The 19,321-nt window shown below is 34.6% G+C and overlaps 1 protein-coding gene across 1 annotated transcript in view; it reads left to right on the top strand.

Moving 5' to 3' along the window:
* Positions 1 to 19,321, top strand: part of LOC125060960 (WAS/WASL-interacting protein family member 1-like) — a 78,559-nt gene that overhangs the window by 33,036 nt on the left and 26,202 nt on the right. Inside the window, exons 5-7 of the mRNA XM_047666093.1 lie at positions 2,274 to 2,387; positions 2,729 to 2,889; positions 3,195 to 3,299. Coding sequence (XP_047522049.1) covers positions 2,358 to 2,387; positions 2,729 to 2,889; positions 3,195 to 3,299 — 296 coding nt within the window. The 5' untranslated portion in view covers positions 2,274 to 2,357. The remainder of the gene's footprint in view (positions 1 to 2,273; positions 2,388 to 2,728; positions 2,890 to 3,194; positions 3,300 to 19,321) is intronic.

Raw genomic sequence — 19,321 nt, forward strand, 5'->3', positions numbered from 1 at the left:
ATAAAGCAAAAAATTGATTAGGAAAAATAAGATTATTTACAAAATGAAAACATTAATTAACGATTATAGTACTAACTAATAAATAGTAGAAATTTTGTTTGTTTTGTAATTGATTGACTAGTCTTGTCTAGGTTAGTCCTAGCTGTGGGCAAATATATATGAAATGTGTTTCCAGGGTTCAGCTATCTATAAAATAAATTTTCAATAAATCCCTAACATTGCTCTCAACTAAAACGATAGCTCTCCAAACATTGTATCGCACAAAAGATCATTATTTCACGATCTATTGTGCATCACAAAAGATGCAATTAACCGTTTCAATTGGTCCTTCACTGAACAATATTTGTTATTATTTAACACTACTAACAAACGCAAACAATCAACTTTTACCGAACAGTAGGTAATTGCACCCTCGTACCCCTGTTATATACAAGATTCAACTGTAACACTCAGACAATTAGATTGATATTTGATTGAGTGCCGTTTACTTAATACGTCCAGTTTAGAAAGACCCCCAATGCTTCGTTAGCCCCCTGCGTTTACGTGCTTTAAGTGGTGGGTTGTAGGGTCGAAGGGTTCATGTTACGATGGTTGATGGGAATCAAATGCGACAGGGCTGTGTTGTGACATGTGTTGTGGAGGTAGGTATTTGTCAGATTTAAGTGGTCTTTTGATACAAGTGGAATTTTTTAAAAATATTCTAAGTTGGAAGAAAATTTTAACATAGATTACGCTTCTGTATTTTAAACAATATTATTATAGTTAAGTTATATATCTTTTAGATTTTCAATGCTTTTCCAATTTATAAAAACGTATCCTTAAATAATATATAGTAAGCAATATCTATATATATCTAGATTATCTTAATAGTAAGATAATCTAGATATATATAGATATTGCATTAATATTACATTAAGGAAAAATGTAATCAAAAAACGACATTACTATCTACTTTCGTGTCAAATTATGTTGTAAAAATTTGACTGTTATAGCAAGGGTAGCTAATATTAATTCTACCCTCGAAACATAAAAATTACTAGGGCGGACATCGGATTATGGTGGGATTATTATTTTAAGTAAATTAGCTTACTGCCGTTAAGGGACTCTTATTCTAGGCCAAAGATTAACTATCAAGAGAGGTGGCATTTGCAACTCAATTTGTTTATAAAACATTTAATTTTAATTAAAAAAATTACTACACTGATAATGAATATTTTTTCCATACTTATGACTGATATAAACAATTGATATTCAGTAAGAAACTGAAATAAAATATAATTTCCTTTATTTTTTTTCGCAAACGAGCTATTTTCTGAAAAATATAGTTCCACCAAATTTATACAGTTATTAATTTTTTAATTTTACTTTGTTAATTCGAGTTTTAATAGAATTTATAATTTTATAAAATCTTGCATTAATAATTCAAACTGTGATATCTCCAACCGACTTGTATCTCTTAGAACATATATATTTTCTTCAATTCCTTAAAATTTGTTAAAAAAAATTACATCACATCTAGAACAATTTCCTTAATCTTTGAAGATCTCCTAGCACTCTAACCTAATAGAGTAACAGAGGGCTTATTAAAAGTAAATTGCGAAAATTGCAGCGCAAATGTGGCCCGCCTCGCCGCATTTAGCAAACCAGCTTATCCACCAGACACATTGAACCCGCGTAGCCTATATCCTACATGTAAACAGAGCTCATTACAAATGGACACTGTTAAAACAACCACTTTATAAATACCTAGTCTCACATTATCGGATTATGTGAGGAAAGGTCACGTAAAATTGGATGGGGTAAGCCGTAAGGTCCCTTATGGAATGGTGTATAATCTTTTGAGTTATAATACGGCAAAATAGGGTTGCAATGCATTATTAACGACTTGTAGTGTTGACAGGATCGTTAGAGAGGATTACGTTTATAGGTTTTGAGATATTGGCCAAATGTAGTTGTTGTATTTAGGCCTAATGGGATTTTAATGGAATACAAACTCATCGGGCGTTATATATCCTATTTAGGGCATCTATCATACGCCTGTCCGATTCAGATATATCTATCTATCAACTTGTATGTACGATTTTGTTATGTTATGAAGACAAACGCGTTTTTTTTTGTTCGAAAGTTCGAAATAGTTTAAAACATACCATTTAGTCATATAATATAGCTTCTTCTAGGAATAATCACATCCAATAAACAAATACTTCAAAAACTTCTTATAGGGAATAGTGGTCCATACAGAAAACTTTAACAAAGTATTCTTATTCTTAAAGGTATGGTTTCAAAACCGCCGTGCGAAGTGGCGGAAAGCGGAGCGATTAAAGGAAGAACAGAGGAAGCGAGAAGGAGTTGATGTTATGGCGAAAAGGGATCCTAATGATGATAAGGTACGTCTTCAAAACATTATAGTCTATAAATAGACTCCATATTTTAACTATATATAACTATGTATGTAGAACATAACAAGTTTAGCTAAAAGTACTGCTTGTCAATATTCCTTCCATTTGATTTGTTTGTGAATTCACGAATCAGGGGTTTGAGTATAAAGTATGTATATAAAAAAAACATATCAATCAAAAATAAGTAAATATAAGCTATATTTTATCCCGACAAAGAATTTTACCTTAATAACACTTTTATTACCGCGTATTTTCATGAGATTATAAAATGATTATTTTGTTAGCAAAACATAAATAACGGCTTAAATTTTAAGGTTATTTATCTTCAGGGATCCTCGGAGTGCGGTATGTCTAGAGGGTCAGGAGAAGTGTCGCCTATGTCAGGTGCAGGTTCCCCCCGCGCCTCACCTCCGGTATCTCCTGGATCTCCGCGTCGCTCGCCGCTCCGTTCACCGCGCCGCTCACCTAATAGGTCCCCACGTTTAGAAAGGTTAGATTCCGATTCAGCCTCTCAAAATTTAGTTTATCGATAAACGCGTAATTTTTTTTTTATAATTAAATATATAGTTTCTTATGATTTTCAATTATCTAATTCAATTAATATACTTTGTCTATGACTTACTTTAAACCCATAACTGATCCAAAACGTAATTTAAGCTTTTGAAAAGTTTCAATGAAAATTTACTATCATTGATTGATAAAAACCCTTTATCTTGAGACTTTAATCATGTTATACGGTATAACGGGACAATTAAACCCTAATCATATAATAAAGCTAGTTAAATTTGCATACAGATCAGAAGCAAGTCCTTCACCAGCTCCATCAGTAGGTAGCGCTGGATCAAGGGAAGCGCCGCCCGAACACAGACCACCGCATCACATCTTTTCCCCTTTTGACCAGTAAGTTCTTTTATTATATAGCATAGTAAGTAATTGCAAAGAGTTATAGCAATTTTACGGTGTTTGTTTACATGCATTTTTCCGGTGTAAAATTTGGTTCAACATTTTCTTTACTATAAGTATAGCACACGGTACAGCACTTAGTCTTGGATTTGACTTAAATTGAATGTATAAAGCAGCCGAATTAATCTTCTAAAGCCACATCAATTGGTTTATTTGCAGCCCAGCTTCAAATAACTTCATCAAAGAATAAAGATACTCAAGTATGATTTTAAGAATTTGTATGTTGCGTGTATTACCATACAGTCTCTTTTGTAGCAGGATATTGTATGTACTTAGTTTAGTAATAAGTTTCTGATGGTGATATAAGCAATAAATTAATACTTGTCATTAAAGTAAAACATTTGACCATGCACAAACTTATAACTAGAGAAACAATAAATGAAAAGAGCCTGCGTGAACACATCGACACGAACTGTCATTTTCATACAAATTTAGTTTTCGACTTTCTACATACACTACTGTTAAGGCATCTTGACTGATGTACATTAACTCAATTATTGAATACTATATTTCTACCGGACTTTTTCGTTATAATACTCTCTTAGATACTTCGAAAATGAAACGATTGTTCATATAGCTAGAATGATTTTGACTAATTATATTCTATAAATAATACTAACAATTGTAGGAAACATCCCTAACAAGGGATTCCTCACACCTATGTGTTAAGCAAGCGTCATAATCTCGGATCTCGAGATCCGGTCAACGAATACTACGTTTTGCTCTCATAGTCTGTGGAATATTGCGGGTTTATTTAACTATATACATGATTATTAAGAAATTTAATAGCAAAAACATACTTTTCTTCTTGGCATTTTATTTATTTTATATAGTTATTGTTTTTCTTAATCTACGGGCAAAGGCCTCCCCCATTGGCCCCCATTTTTCCTTATTGTATACCAATCTAGTCCAGGTCTTAATCTTTTCAGCCATTTACATGATTTCATCGGCCCCCCTTTTTAATTATCTGTTTCTTTTATAGCATGGCATTCTTCTTGGCATTAGATTTTTAGAATTAACTTCTTTTCTGACGTTCATAAGTGTACTTGTTTACCTATATGAATACAGTTATTTTGACTTGACTAGAATAAAGCAAAGTATTATTAATTAATTCTTTAGCGGAGCTGTCATAACTAACACACAGCAACAGTTATGTAAGCATGTAACATAACATGCTTTCAGAACTGCCCTGCGATTCTGTAACTCACTTCACGAACTCACACAGCGGTTTTCGCATCGGCGGTCGCTCTCAAATCAGTCGTGAAGCAGTCATTTTATGATTTGGCATTCTGAAAAGGTGGGAGCTTGTACTTTATTGTTTATCAGAATGCCAAATCATAAAATGACTGCTTCACGACTGATTTGAGAGCGACCGCCGATGCGAAAACCGCTGTGTGAGTTCGTGAAGTGAGTTACAGAATCGCAGGGCTGAAGTGCAAGTTAGTGTATCATCCCAGCTGATGAAAATATCATAATGTTACCCGCTCGACACTGTGAACAAATAGTGCCTATAATTTAGAGATATAGTTTCCTTTCGATTCAGTACTCCCTACATCACATCATTATATTAGTATAGGTAATTTATTATTCATAATTAATAGTAATTTGTTAAACTATTAGCGATCTCAACTTCGAAGTTAAGTGGAACAGAATTAACCCTAACTTATTATTGGTAATTAAGACGAAAATTATATTACAACAATCTTCGGACGAAGTAAGTTGTCTGTAATTGAGTTTGATAAAGAAACTTGATCCTTATTGAAACGGTATACTTATTGTTTGTATAATTTTCTCGTTAGTAAATGAAAATACTTATTTATACAAAAGTAATTTATTCATATTGGTATATATTAATGTCAATATTTAAAAAAATGCAGATCAATATTTACGTGGCGTAACCATTGATATATAAAAAACCCAAGATGCACAATCAACGTCTAAAAAACGTCCTCAAAAAATGAGCGCAACATTCTAAATTGTGCACTCATTTCAAATAGTCTCGCGTCTAATAAGTGGAGTCGATGTTATTTATTTGTGTTTTTTTTTTATAAATAAATTTATGTACTTTTGAACTTTTTTGTGTGTAGTTTTTGACAAATATATTTACTAACAAATTATTTTTTAATTTAAAGAAAAAACTTTTTAACCGGATTAAAGTTATGTATTATTATAAATTTCCAACTATTTAACATCCAACACCTTTTGTCTTTAGTCACCGTGACCACGCACGCTGTAAAGCACCCGAAAAGTCGGATAAATTTAAAATTATGTTAAATAGTTGTAAATAAAAAAGTAATGTTCGACTCCACTCAATACCTTGTCCTACCGACCACGGTCGGTCGTAAAATTTTATTGCTTTAAGTACGTATACACTGCGTTGTAATAACAACTTTAAGAAATTCGCGTAAGGTTGATTTTGCAATAATATATGCTTGTAACATATACTGTTATAGACATACTGTTATAGAAAATGACAGAAATAGTGTTTCGGGACACTTTCGAGCGTTACTTTTATTCGAGACTGTGCATCTTGGGTTTTTTATATATCAATGGGCGTAACTATACCATCTGGGGCTCGTGGCAAATCTTCTTTTTTTTGATGGGGCCCTATTAATATAAATCGTCACGTTGTACTCAGTTTAATTTTAAAAGACTTCGAGATTTTCAGCGTACTCATTTACACGTTGTATATGTCCCACTAATGGCAATAGGCCTCCTCTCTTAAGCGAGAGGGAATGGTCTGTAGTCCCCACGCTAGCCCAATGCGTATTGGAGACTTCACATTCATCCAAGCCGGTATCAAGTATGCCGATTTCCTCATGATGTTTTGCTTTACTGTATGAGCTAGTGTTAAGTGCAAAAATAGAAAGTTTATTGGTGTACAGCTGGGAATCGAACCTACTAACTCAAAAATGAGAGACGCACACTAACAAATCTATAATGAAAAAAATCTATGACAATTGACATAGCGCCAAAACTTTTAGAAATGGTAGAATATAAATTACATACTGAATATTTTTTTTATTGGATATTAAATATGATATTAATAAAGCACTGATGTCTCTCATCACAGCGTTAATTCGTACAAAGAAACAAATATGTTTTAGCTAAAACAATGTAATTCAATTTCTATAATGATAAAATAATAAAGGCAAAGATACAATATTTTCAATTCTACATTTAAAACCTCATAGAGGTAATTATCAAAAATCTAATTTATTGACAGGAGAAATTTAGAATTAATCATTTTTCATTAATCAATTCGTTCACTTGTCTACAAAAGATAAATCTTGTTGAATAAACTAATACGTCATAGATTTAATTCTTCTGCCCTTTAAATTGAATTGGACCACCACGATATTGACACCTCAATTGAGAGCTTTAATAGATACATCTGACCCAAATATTTTTATTAAGTATACAAAAGAATTCATTGCTTTGTTGATGGAATTATGGATCATAAATTCTATCGCACAGCCCTGCGCTTCTGTAACTCACTTCACGAACTCACACAGCGGTTTTCGCATCGGCGGTCTCTCTCAAATCAGTCGTGAAGCAGTCATTTTATGATTTGGCATTCTGATAAACAATAAAGTACAAGCTCCCACCTTTTCAGAATGCCAAATCATAAAATGACTGCTTCACGACTGATTTGAGAGCGACCGCCGATGCGAAAACCGCTGTGTGAGTTCGTGAAGTGAGTTACAGAATCACAGGGCTGCTCTGCTTAGTTACACAGTTATAACTCAGATTTTTATTTTTTTCTTCCTGATTCACCTTGAATGTGTGAAATTCACAGTGAAACGCGAAACCGCAGTGGTTTTCAAATGTAATATACAATGATTTAGATTGTATTATTCTATAAAATAAATAAATAAAAGAAAATTGCTTTAAATGTGATGAGAAAAATCAGTGGCGCTACAACATTTTTAGGTCTATGCCTCAGATTTCTGTATCTGTTTCATGATCACTTGTCTATCTAAAGGATAATGGAAAGTAGGTGATCAGCCTCCTGTGCCTGACACACGCCATCGACTAAGGCAAGCCGCTTTCCTCACGATGTATTCCTTCACCGTTCGAATGTAAAATGCGCACATAGCAAGAAAGCCCATTGGCCGGGATTCGACCATTGCTCAAATGTGATGAGAAGCATGATGTAATGCTTGCAGGTGCTTACAAATATTTTGAAATTACTATACTACTATTACTATGGCAGTTCTTATCGTCCGTTCTACGTCCTTTGAGAACTGGCAGTAAATGTAAATTTAGAACAATTTATTAGTGACGTTCATATATCTTAAGTTACGTACATGAATAAATTATATTTAGTATCGAGTAAGTGGGATGCAGATAATATCGCATTCTAAAGAGCCGAAAAAGAATATAATAGAATTTATTTAATGAATATTTAGTTAACTAAACAGTTTAACGGCGAGATTGAATTAAAGGCGACAATTAAACACTGCAAGTGTTCACCAATTGTAAAGTGTAACGAACCGGTCGATAGGGTTGTGACACGATACTTAAATCACTAAATATGTGTAACAATCAATTTTTATGAATCTTGTGAATAACATTTGTTTGATGTAATGTGGGCAAACTTTTATTTAAAACATTTGATTGTCAATCTAATCCTTGAAACCCATACTAATAAAACTAAATTCTATCACTATTCCTTTACTATGCAAAGTATCCTGCCTTGGAACTCCTTACCTCTTGATATCAGACGAGCTCAGTCTTATAATTTATTTAAAAATCTTCTTTTTCATCATTTATCTTCTGCCTCGTAATTTAACTACTTATATATATTAATTGTGACTCATTAACCAATGGATTAGCTTTTACATTTATTATTATTATTATTATTTTTTATATTTTACTTTATTTTAGCTATAGTTAGTGTTACATGTTATTTTTTTGTTCATTATTTATGCACTTCTTCTAGTTTACCCTCTGTAGGTATTTCTTTTTTATTGTTCCATACTAGGGTTGCCTGGAAGACATCGCTTGTTAGCGATAAGGCTGCCCCTAATAACATGTTTATATATGTTTTTGTATAAGGTAACCAAGTGTAAAGAAATATAATAAGTAATGTTTTAGTAGTATTTGTACATATTATATTAACACTTATGACAGCGCCCTACACTTATGGGGCCGCTTATATTTTTAGGATTTTTTCATGGTACAACAATAACCTTTAGACTAGACTAATAAGACCAAAAACTAAAACTAAGAGTCTAGACTTCTAGACTAATAAGGCAGTAAACTTTCTTTCTATATTTGCAATTTTTTAAGCAATAAACTTTTGTAAAACTATACCGAACGTTCTTCTAAAAACCCGTGCAGTAGGTACTTGTAATGTAACCTTTTATTAAAAAATATTTTTTGTAGTTGGTAACCCTATCCTCTTTTGCGTCAACCCTTGCCCGCATGCCGGTATAATTGGCCACATTAATATGACAAATAGATTTACATCGGCCGGTTTCACCCGCACTCCGATGGCCAAAATTTGATCTTTTCGAATTAAATATACAGTAATTAAGATAGCTTTAATACTTATATTTCGTATTCACATGTGACTGACAGTTTTCATATACAATTGACTTTTAAGTTAATCAAAAATTAGCCTTTGGTATAATAATATATAGTAATAGTAATCTTTGTGGTACCAGCTACCCACTGATGTATTTCCGAACCAATTTATACAACAGTGGGCAAACGGGCAGGAGGCTCACCTGATGGTAAGTGATACCGCCGCCCATGGACACTCTCAATGCCAGTGGGCTCGCGAGTGCGTTGCCGGCCTTTTAATAATTTATTTAGGTTCCTTCAAAAGCGTACCTATTCTTAAAAGCCCGGCAACGCACTCGCGATTTGGCAAATAGAGGTTGTCCATTGGCGGTATCACTTAACATCAGGTGAGCCGTTTAATCTCTGTTCTATAAAAACCACTTTAAAAAGTCAAACACATGCCTAAAGCGCTAGGCTGACACATAAACTATGTCACTCAATAAGTATATGTGTGTGTATATAGTCAACTACAAAAACCCAACTCCAGAGATAATTAAGGACACAAAATGTGCGCACGCCGCTAACGGGTTAAATTCGTTAAGTCCATTTGTCGACGAACGCGCTCGCTAATTCAACCAACGTACCTAATCCTATTGGGCGGCATTCAATGCTGTGTATAATTACGTCTATAGCAAATGTTCTATCACTTTATACAAGTAATTATAAATTCTTCTAAGCGCAATATACCCGTCGATATTTGAAGAAAATGTCTTGAAGATTGTGTCACTAAAAATAGTGTTGATGTCCTCATACTGACTCATTTAAAGAGAAATCTAAGTAATAGAGTTATTTTCCTGTCATAAAAGAACGTCGTGAAAAGAACAAATGTATTAATAATACTGTTGTTAAGACGAGATAAGTATCATTAATTTCTTCTCATCTCTATAAAACTAAGCTAAAATATACTTTTATGTTTGACTTGATTTAAAGTTTTTCGTAAATATAAACATTTAAAAAAATCAAAATGTACATTTACTAGTTCTCAGAACGAGCGTAGAACGGACAAGAAGATCTGGCATCTCTCCGCCACTCTTTGTAAACTCAAAGATTCTATTATATCCATTATAAATAATTCATACTCTTCTATTACTAAACTTAAGTAATACGTGAGGACGACAATGTATACTTTTATACGCATTATGTCTAATGGTCGCTACTTACAAGCATGTCGTAAAACAAAAAAATACATTTTCTGTATGTTTTTTGATAGCGAACTGAACATTGGATAGATATGTCAACGCCCAGTTTTCCGATGCTGTGGCTGTAAGGAGAGTGTCTTCAAAGAAAAAAGTAGCGAAAGGGTGCTTTTAAGCGGAAAACACGTAAACTTTAGGCGACCCCAGTCCGAGACTCGACGTAGCAAAGCTACTCCAGACTCGAGATATTCCTGAATGGCCAATATATAGTCCCCAGTGCATCGTCCGCATAGCAATGAATGTTACTAAGTTTCAATATTAATTACGCTTTTTCCGCTATATACAATATTATCAAAATATTTCTTAAGAATCAATTAATTCATCTTACAACATTATATTCTGTCATTCCTAACTAAAAACAATGTAATTCAAGTAAAGACACCAAGTTCACTGTAGTATCAAATATATAACAGTGTCTTCATAACGTGTAACTCCTCTATCTAATTGTTGACTATTTAAGTCAATCAAGCGTAATGTCGTTAATGAAACAGTGTACCAAGAAAGACGCACTTTATTCATTCAACAAAGGTCTAATAAAACAAGTAATGATCGTTATGGTGACGTCAGCGTATGGATTCTGTTTGAGTTCTATGACGGGACTACTTTAGAATGTTTTCCCTTGAATTTTTAATATTGTTTAACCGGTTTATTTTCATAAAAGTATTTATCTTTATATATATAATACTCGTTCTGCGGCTGGAGCGATTTTGATAAAAAATTTCAAGTTCAAGTGTTCCATTCATAATTCTGGTTCTCTAAACAGAGCAAGAAAATACTTAATACAAGTTTTTTTTATTTGGAAAACACTCAACAATGTACTGACATGATTACCTAAAATAATGTCAAGTAGGTACATTGGGATAAATTAATTATTGTACTTTTGAAAATAATTTGAAATTCTTTCTTTAAATTTTTATTATTTTTAACCTAACATTGTATGTATAATTTATAATGTGTTTGTTATTAAATTAATCTAATTACAATATTGAAATATTTTTTTCATCTCATAAATAAATAAATCTCATGGCAAGACAAGCCACTACGTAGAACCAGCTGCCCACTGAAGTATTTCCGAATCATTTCGACTTAGGGTCCTTCAAGAAAAGATCCTACCAATTCTTAAAAGGCCGGCAACGCACTCGCGATTCCTGTGGCATTTGAAGCGTCCATGGGCAGCGGTATCACTTAATATCTGTTCTTATAATAAAACTAGCGTCAACTCATAATTTATTATAATATATTTAAAAAATTGCCAAACGAGCATGTTCCTTTAAAAGTCAGTCAATATACATAATAATTAAATTTTAATAAATTCTGATTTAAACAAATAAAAATATTTTCCAAATTCACAGAGCAGAGTGATATGTCATGAACAGTAGAGCGGCTCGATGTTCATTAGTGGCATTAATTAATGTTTAATTGAGCCAAATAGAGTATCAATTTAGCGGACGACAATTGGATCATGCATCCCGACACGCTATAGCTAGTATTCAACTTCAATAGATGTATGTGTTTAAGTAGTGTTTCGCTATTATTCGTAAATTTTATTAAAGTATCATTAGTTTATTATATATATTTTTTTAATTTCTATTAGTATTAAGTTGCTGTAAGAATAAGGAAATAAATAAATTTTTCATACTTTTTACACAGCTTCCATACGAGGTGGGTATGTTAGTCCAAAATACGGTAACGAATTGAAACTATTGTATTGATTGAGAAGTGTTAGCCACCACTCTCATCACTGAGGTATTAGGTTCTTACTTGTACCAATCGACTTTCTATGTGCATTTAACACTTGCTCGTACGGTAACGGAATCCAGGAAGGAAAACCGGCATGGCTTAAACCCAAAAGTCATGGGATGTTATCATTGATCTCTAAAATAGATACAGAAATTTAAGACCCAGACCTAAAAGGTTGTAAGCGCCACTGGTTTATGAAACATTGTATGCAATAGTTGAAATTCAATGGTTTATTTATTTATAAGGCATATTTAGAAACTTAAATTGTGTTTTTAATGTATATTAAATAAAAATAACAAACATGCATCGATAAAAAGTATGCACAATACATTACAAAATCAGAAAAAAAAACATATTTTTTTTAACTTTAAAAGAAAACGTTTTTACAACTTACTTAAACGTTTTTTACAATTTAGCTTTTTCGTTTGCGCTACAAACAACGTATATTAATATTGTGTTGCATTCGATAAAAACACTTGTTCAATTCATCTTTCACCATCTTACTTATGCGTTAATGATGTCTACAGAAACCCTTATAATATAAAGTTAATAACAAAAATCACAGTATTAAATAGCCACCGTAACAGATTCCAATCGGACAAAGGCGCTTCCACACTGGCCGTAAATAACGCGACCCGTGGCGTTCAAAACAGCGGAAAGCTTGTCATTAAATCGCTAGGGTGTCGCCCCAATCGGCAATCACTTAACGCTAAATTGAGCCGGTGAATAAACAAAGCTAGAATGCCACGTGACTGCACGAGTGGTACTATTGAAGCTAAATGTACCGTAATTAAATCTTGGATTTGTCTTTAAGTCATTTGAAGTGAATTAGAGCGTTTTGTTTACATGTTTGACATTTGCAGTCCGTTTTGAATGGAATATTTTGACGTGCTGTTCCGGGTAAAGTCAAATGTCAATATGAAAGTGATGTATACTGGCTTGCTTACTAGATTTCTACAACTTTTTGATTTATAATCTATAAGTATTTAAGGCCCGCATTCTGGAACGTCAATTAAATCTAGTTTGCAAGAGAGGTCCTAGCATTTCTGTACGAATTTTGACATATTTTACAGTACTCAAGACAGGATTGAGACTTGATATACGAGTTAGAATTATGTTAGTGTTGTACACGTACGAGTAGATATGTCTGTGATGAATCCTCAATATTCGACTATTTATATTATACAAATACTTCTCCTTATTGTCATAGATTGGTTTGTTGGCATCAGCCATTTAATATCGACATTGAGAGTCTACTGTTTAAAGGCTTCTGCTTAGTTAGACCGCTCAATCGAACTGAGGGCCACACCAACCAGTTCCTGTATTTAAGCAACCAGCATTTGTAATTAAACAGTTTCGTGACATTTCGTGTACTCGTTCCACGACCGAACCCGAATCGACCACAGAGTCGAACGGCAGTCATAGGAACGAGTGTCAAAGATTACTTTAATATTTATAGTCATTGATTTAATATTTAAAATTATGATAAATAACGTTTAATAATAATAATGACTATGGAGTCATTATTATTATCGACCATTGAATAGTCATTTCGAAATTAACCATTCCTATTAACGGTTTTACACTAATTTGACTTGACGTTATTCATTTATTGATGTGCCTCCGGAAAACATACAGCATTGTATAATGAAGAAGCAATGTATACTTAGCCATGAAGTGCGATACATACCGAGTGAAATAGTTCCGCTTAGATAGAATAGATGGCGCTGTAATCGCCTCAACTTCATACTTATCTTAACCAGCTAGGACGGTGTCATTTCTACAGTCATAGCGTTGTGTACTTTCGCCGCGTGCGGTCGAAACCGAAACAACTCAATAACGACTTAAAACCTTATAGTCTTTCTTAGTGTTAATTATTAGCAAAACGCATTATTTATACATCACAAGTGCGTAATGGACTCACGATGCCGATAAGGCCGCCGCCGGGGCCGATTAGGCAAGTAGTCTAAAAAAGTGTCGAGCAAGGTCGCGAACATGACAAAGAGGACTCCACGTGCACCAGCAGCGCGTCTGATAGCGACTCGGAGCGCGTGGGACCGCCACGAAAGAAAAGGAAACGAGTAGCACAGGTAACGGTCGATCCCATGATCGACGCGTTATATAATCAGGTGAGTTTCCTCACAAATTTTATAATGCATTAACGATATTATGTACCAAATGTCAACGCCAGTGCGTCCAATGACGAGGGTACCCACTGACCGACCAACTACTATAGCCATTTTTTATTAATCCGTCGACCCGAAAATCGAAATCTCTGGGCTTGGTATCACAAATATTGACGATAAAAAGATTATTAAGAAGGCCGATAAAAAAGAAAAAAATTACAAAATAAATATAAATATAATAATATATTAAGCTTTTAAAACTCCTATGTCAAAGGGAATTACTACAATCTGGATTACAAAAAATCATAAACTGGACTCGTAATAACCCAACGGAATTAAAACCCGCGATTAAATCTTATCACAAAAATATCCTATATTGTTGGTAATGAATCACCTTCTTACAAATTGCATGAACAAACCCTGCAAATTGTATGAGGAATTTTTATTTGACAAAAGTAAGCTCGCGTCCCTAATACAATCCCTCGGTGGGCCGCAATTCTGGTTATCTCCGCCACAACCTTCAAGAGTAAGAGAGTTTTTTAAACCTAGATACAAAGAATCGTAAGCGTCTACATCCAAATACAGACACCAGGCACAAAATGGAAAAAATAATTTTCGTAATACCCACCTAAAACAAGAAGAACGTTTAACAAGAAAATCGATAGTCATAAACAACTTTAAAACTACCCGTTATCTAAAAATGACGGAAAAAAATTACTATCCAACATATTTCAAGGATTCCGCATACCTCTGTACAAGAAACCGCCTTTGTTAATGCCAACAAATCGAATAGTAAGTTAATACGCAACCGAACCGTCACCTACGACATCGCAGATAATAATCATAGAACTCCTGAATCAAGCAAGGTATCCTACAAACAGTTCTCAACAAAACCCCCAGTTTTATATCCAAAATGGTTCTTCGCAGGAAAAGCGACGGCACGATGCGTTATATTGTAGATTTGCGAGAACTAAACCGATTCGTGAAGACAAAACATTTTCGGTTGATCACCCACGGGTTAGTCCCAGACTTTCTTCAACCAGGGGACTGGATGATAAATAGATTTATCACAAGCCTATTTCCATCTACCGGCAGCGAGATCACACCGACCTTTCTTAAGGCTCAGCTAAAAGCCTTTTCTCTGCAGTATCATGTTGGGTCGCGGAGACCTTACGTGCGAAAGGATGTCGAGTGCTAGTCTTCCTAGACGACTACCTTCTGGTCAATCAAGACCACTCCAAGTTAAATTCTCAGGCCGCGGAGGCCGTGAGACACTTGGAACACCCTCCAAGTTATATTCTCAGGCCGCGGAGGCCGGGAGACACTTGGAACACCTAGGTTGGAAAATCGATTACCAAAAAAATCCTTATTTGTACCAACCCAAAATTTAGAATACCTAGGAATTCGCTGGAATACAATGTCAATGTGATGTCGCTACCCAAGGTAAAAATACAGCGCAAAAACCATAGTTATGCATTGTATTCGCGAGTTACAAAGCTTTGCTAGGGCAAGTAAACTTCGCAAACTTTGTCGTGCCCCGCGGGAGGCTTCACTGTCGCCAGGTACAGATCTTTCTGCGACAATTCAACAAGATCCGACCCCGTCGAGGTCAACTGCTGCCTCAGATTGTAGGGCAGGAACTGATGTGGTGGCTCGGAGCTACTCATCAGACGACGCCTATACACAAATAACCTGCAACCCACTTCCTAGCGACGGACGCCTCGGATTGGGGTTGGGCCCCCCCATCCCCTTGACGGGAACCTTGTCAGGAAAATGGTCATACCAACAGAAAACGTGGCACTGCAACAAAAAGGACTTATATGCAGTGAGGGCCGCAAAAAAAATAAATGTAAAAATATTACAAAACACACACGTGTTAATACAATCGGACAAATGAAACTCTGATTGCATACATTCAAACTGAAGGTGGAACGAAATCGATAGGGTTACTTACACTTACCTTCAAACTATTGCACCCGACGGACAAATTCAACATAACTCTGTCGGTACATTACCTACCAGGGTGATCATAGCAGACAGATTATAAAGGGGAAAAAAGGCTGCGTAGTGGCACCTTCCTCCTCTAGCATGGGTGTTTCCCCCTCCAAGTCTGTTACCCTGAGTTTTAGCACACCTAAACCGGGCGACGGGAACCTATCTGATAGTTGCTTCAGATTGGCCGCAAGGTTTCTGGCTGCAGGACCTGAAATCCAGGTCTCTAGATCACCCCCACGAAATTCAACACCTATCGCAGACACTCCTAGATACGACAATTGCACTGTCTCCTTCACAAATACAAGCATTGACCCTAAAAGTTTGGGAAATTGGGGGTGGGGTGCCCAAATAAAAGACTGGTCCACACTCGAAAAATATCTACTTCTGAAAAGTTGGTCACTCCACCTGTCCACTTATATACCTGCAATCAAAAGAGGGCTGTCATGGTGTGACAACTCTCAAGTGAACCCAAAATCCCCTCAAACAGCCAATATTGCAAAAAATTTAATATCACTTTTTCTAAAAGAAAATTTATTTATTTAATGATAAGTAATCGTACAGCTAACATACATAATATTACAAAACAAACACTTAGACAGTACAGAAAGCCAAAACGGAAATTCATCCTATCAACCATCCTTGTTCGCAAATCGGCAATTTTAACTTTTTGCGGTCCCCATGTAGAACAACAAACATTTTCAAATTTTATTATTAAACACACCCTCAGGGTATTAGGAGTAACTAAACCAAAAGTCGTGAAATCATCCGTCACGTGGGACCCGCGAATAGTATTAGACTGGCTTTCTTCCAACCCTCCTAGGGACACTTTATTCGATACGGCTCGCAGAACAGCCACAGTATTCCATTTAGCATTGGGCCGCAGGGTTCACTTTATTAGAAATTACTAACGAGCAATTCGCGGATGATGGTGGTAACATTTATTTAACACCGGTATTCGAATCTAAGACAGACACTCAAGACGCTAGTCAACATGGAAACTTTCTAAACACCACGATAAAACATATGCCCTATCACTTTAGTGAGACTTCAGTTAGTCCTGACGACTCATTGGTCTAGTGGTTAGTACCCCTGACTGCGAATCCATGGGTCCCAGGTTCGATTCCTGGCTGGGACGAACATTGATGTGATGAGCATTTGGTGATGTGCTTGGGTCTTGGGTGTTTAAATATATAATTATATGTCTATCTTTCTATAATATGTATGTATATCCGTTGCCTAGTACCCATAACACAAGCTTCACCAGCTTAGCATGGGACTAGGTCAATTGGTGTGAACAGTCTTTAAAAAAAAAAAATTAAAAAAATGCTTTGAGTAACAGGTACAAGAAGATCTCAAGTAAAAAATCTAAACAATATTTTTTTATCCATCAACAGCAAAATAATTAGGTCGAAAATCAACCAATAGATGAAATTTTTTATTACACGGGGTAATTGGAAATCTTCAAATACATAGATTCTTTAATCATTACTGCCGCGAGATAGACTCTCGTAGAGAAAACTCATCACTCTTTCTTTAATACATTTGCACCATCGTAATTATAGAAATACCTTGTTGTTATGATAGGAAGTTTATATTATTATGTTAATTGTACATCTAAATCAATATAGTTATATTTATACCGTAACTAAGAATAATAATTGCTATATACTTATGCTTTGATTAAGAATATTGGCAAGTAAATAAAATAGTTATATAAACAATAACGGCTTTAGCTAAAGCCCTGACTTTAATTCTTCATAATCATCATAGCGTTGTGTTTTATACTGTACTTTATACATCCACCAGCAGATAACAAACACGTCTTCATTATACAATGCTGTATGTTTTCCGGAGGCACATCAATATGACGGTTTTACATAACAATAAAACCGATATTATGTGCCGAGAAGGAAAACATACAGCATTGTAGGAAGCTCTTCCTGGTGAAGACTCTATGACTGTAGAAATGACACCGTCCTAGCTGGTTAAGATAAGTATGAAGTTGAGGCGATTACAGCGCCATCTATTCTATCTAAGCGGAACTATTTCACTCGGTATGTATCGCACTTCATGGCTAAGTATACATTGCTTCTTCATTATACAATGCTGTATGTTTTCCTTCTCGGCACATAATATCGGTTTTATTGTTATGTAAAACCGTCATAATATGAAAATAATGACAATGGCAACTGACACTAACACCATTGATTCAAAATACTATTAAATTACTACAGACTATCAAATAGCCTGTTAATTTGTAGATCTTAACTGACTAGACTTTGAAGTTATTATATAATGAAAATGGCATTAATTAAAAATAAACGTGATTTGAATAATAAATTTGTAAAATAATAATAAGTAATCACAAATTCATTACATGTCGTAATATACAAAATATTGCTGCTTAAATTTGTTACATTGTATTACACTGTAAAAAAAAAACAACACTATATTGAACAAATAGTTCCTTATTTCACCTTTAAAGATACATTTAATCACGAACAAACCCTCACCTAACGATTAAAAAACTTCGCAACAAACAGTCAATGGGTAAATAATAGCCAACACCCCGCTGCGACAATGTTGTGGCATCACGCTGGGCGCGCGTGTCGAAAGCCAGTGTGAACGCTGCTTAATAGCCGGCAAATATTTGCATTATAAATTACTATGTTTTTTGTATCTTTAAAGTATTATATACGTAGTACGATAATTTATAGTAGAATTCGGAAGAGCGATCATAATTAACTATTTTATCATATTGTTTTATTGAATTAAACTCTTTTCATCCTAAACACTACTTGACAGAAAGACACAACTGAATAATCCACTAATGTCGTTTATAACTAGCTGTTGGTAACAATATTAATCCACTAATGTTGTTTATAACATAAGATAAGCAATAGCTGTTGTAAACAACATTAATATAGGTCCACAAAGTAAAAAAAATATACTGTACCTGCATGTTACTGAATAATCAACAGCGCTGGTACTTTGTAACATTCAATAGCGATTGCGATCCCGAAATCAATGTTAAGTTTTTGTTCCGCGCTTTCCAGCAGGAAATTGTGATAGCAGCGCTACGGATAATAAGAGAACACCGAAATTTCATACAAAAAGGACGGGATTTGATATTGAGAGTTACACAGGACCAACATAGTTGCAGGTTAGCGAATCAATAGATATAATAAGACAAGAAAACTTGGACCATACTTCATTAAGGATATAAGCAAGCTTTTAGGTCTGGGCCTCATATTTCTGTACTGTGTAGTGTTTTTTCTAATAGTCAAGTATCAGCCTGTCGGTCATGTTGTGACTGACACGCCGTCGATTT

The sequence above is a fragment of the Pieris napi genome, chromosome 22, assembly GCF_905475465.1.
Source record: "Pieris napi chromosome 22, ilPieNapi1.2, whole genome shotgun sequence".
NCBI lineage: Eukaryota > Metazoa > Arthropoda > Insecta > Lepidoptera > Pieridae > Pieris > Pieris napi.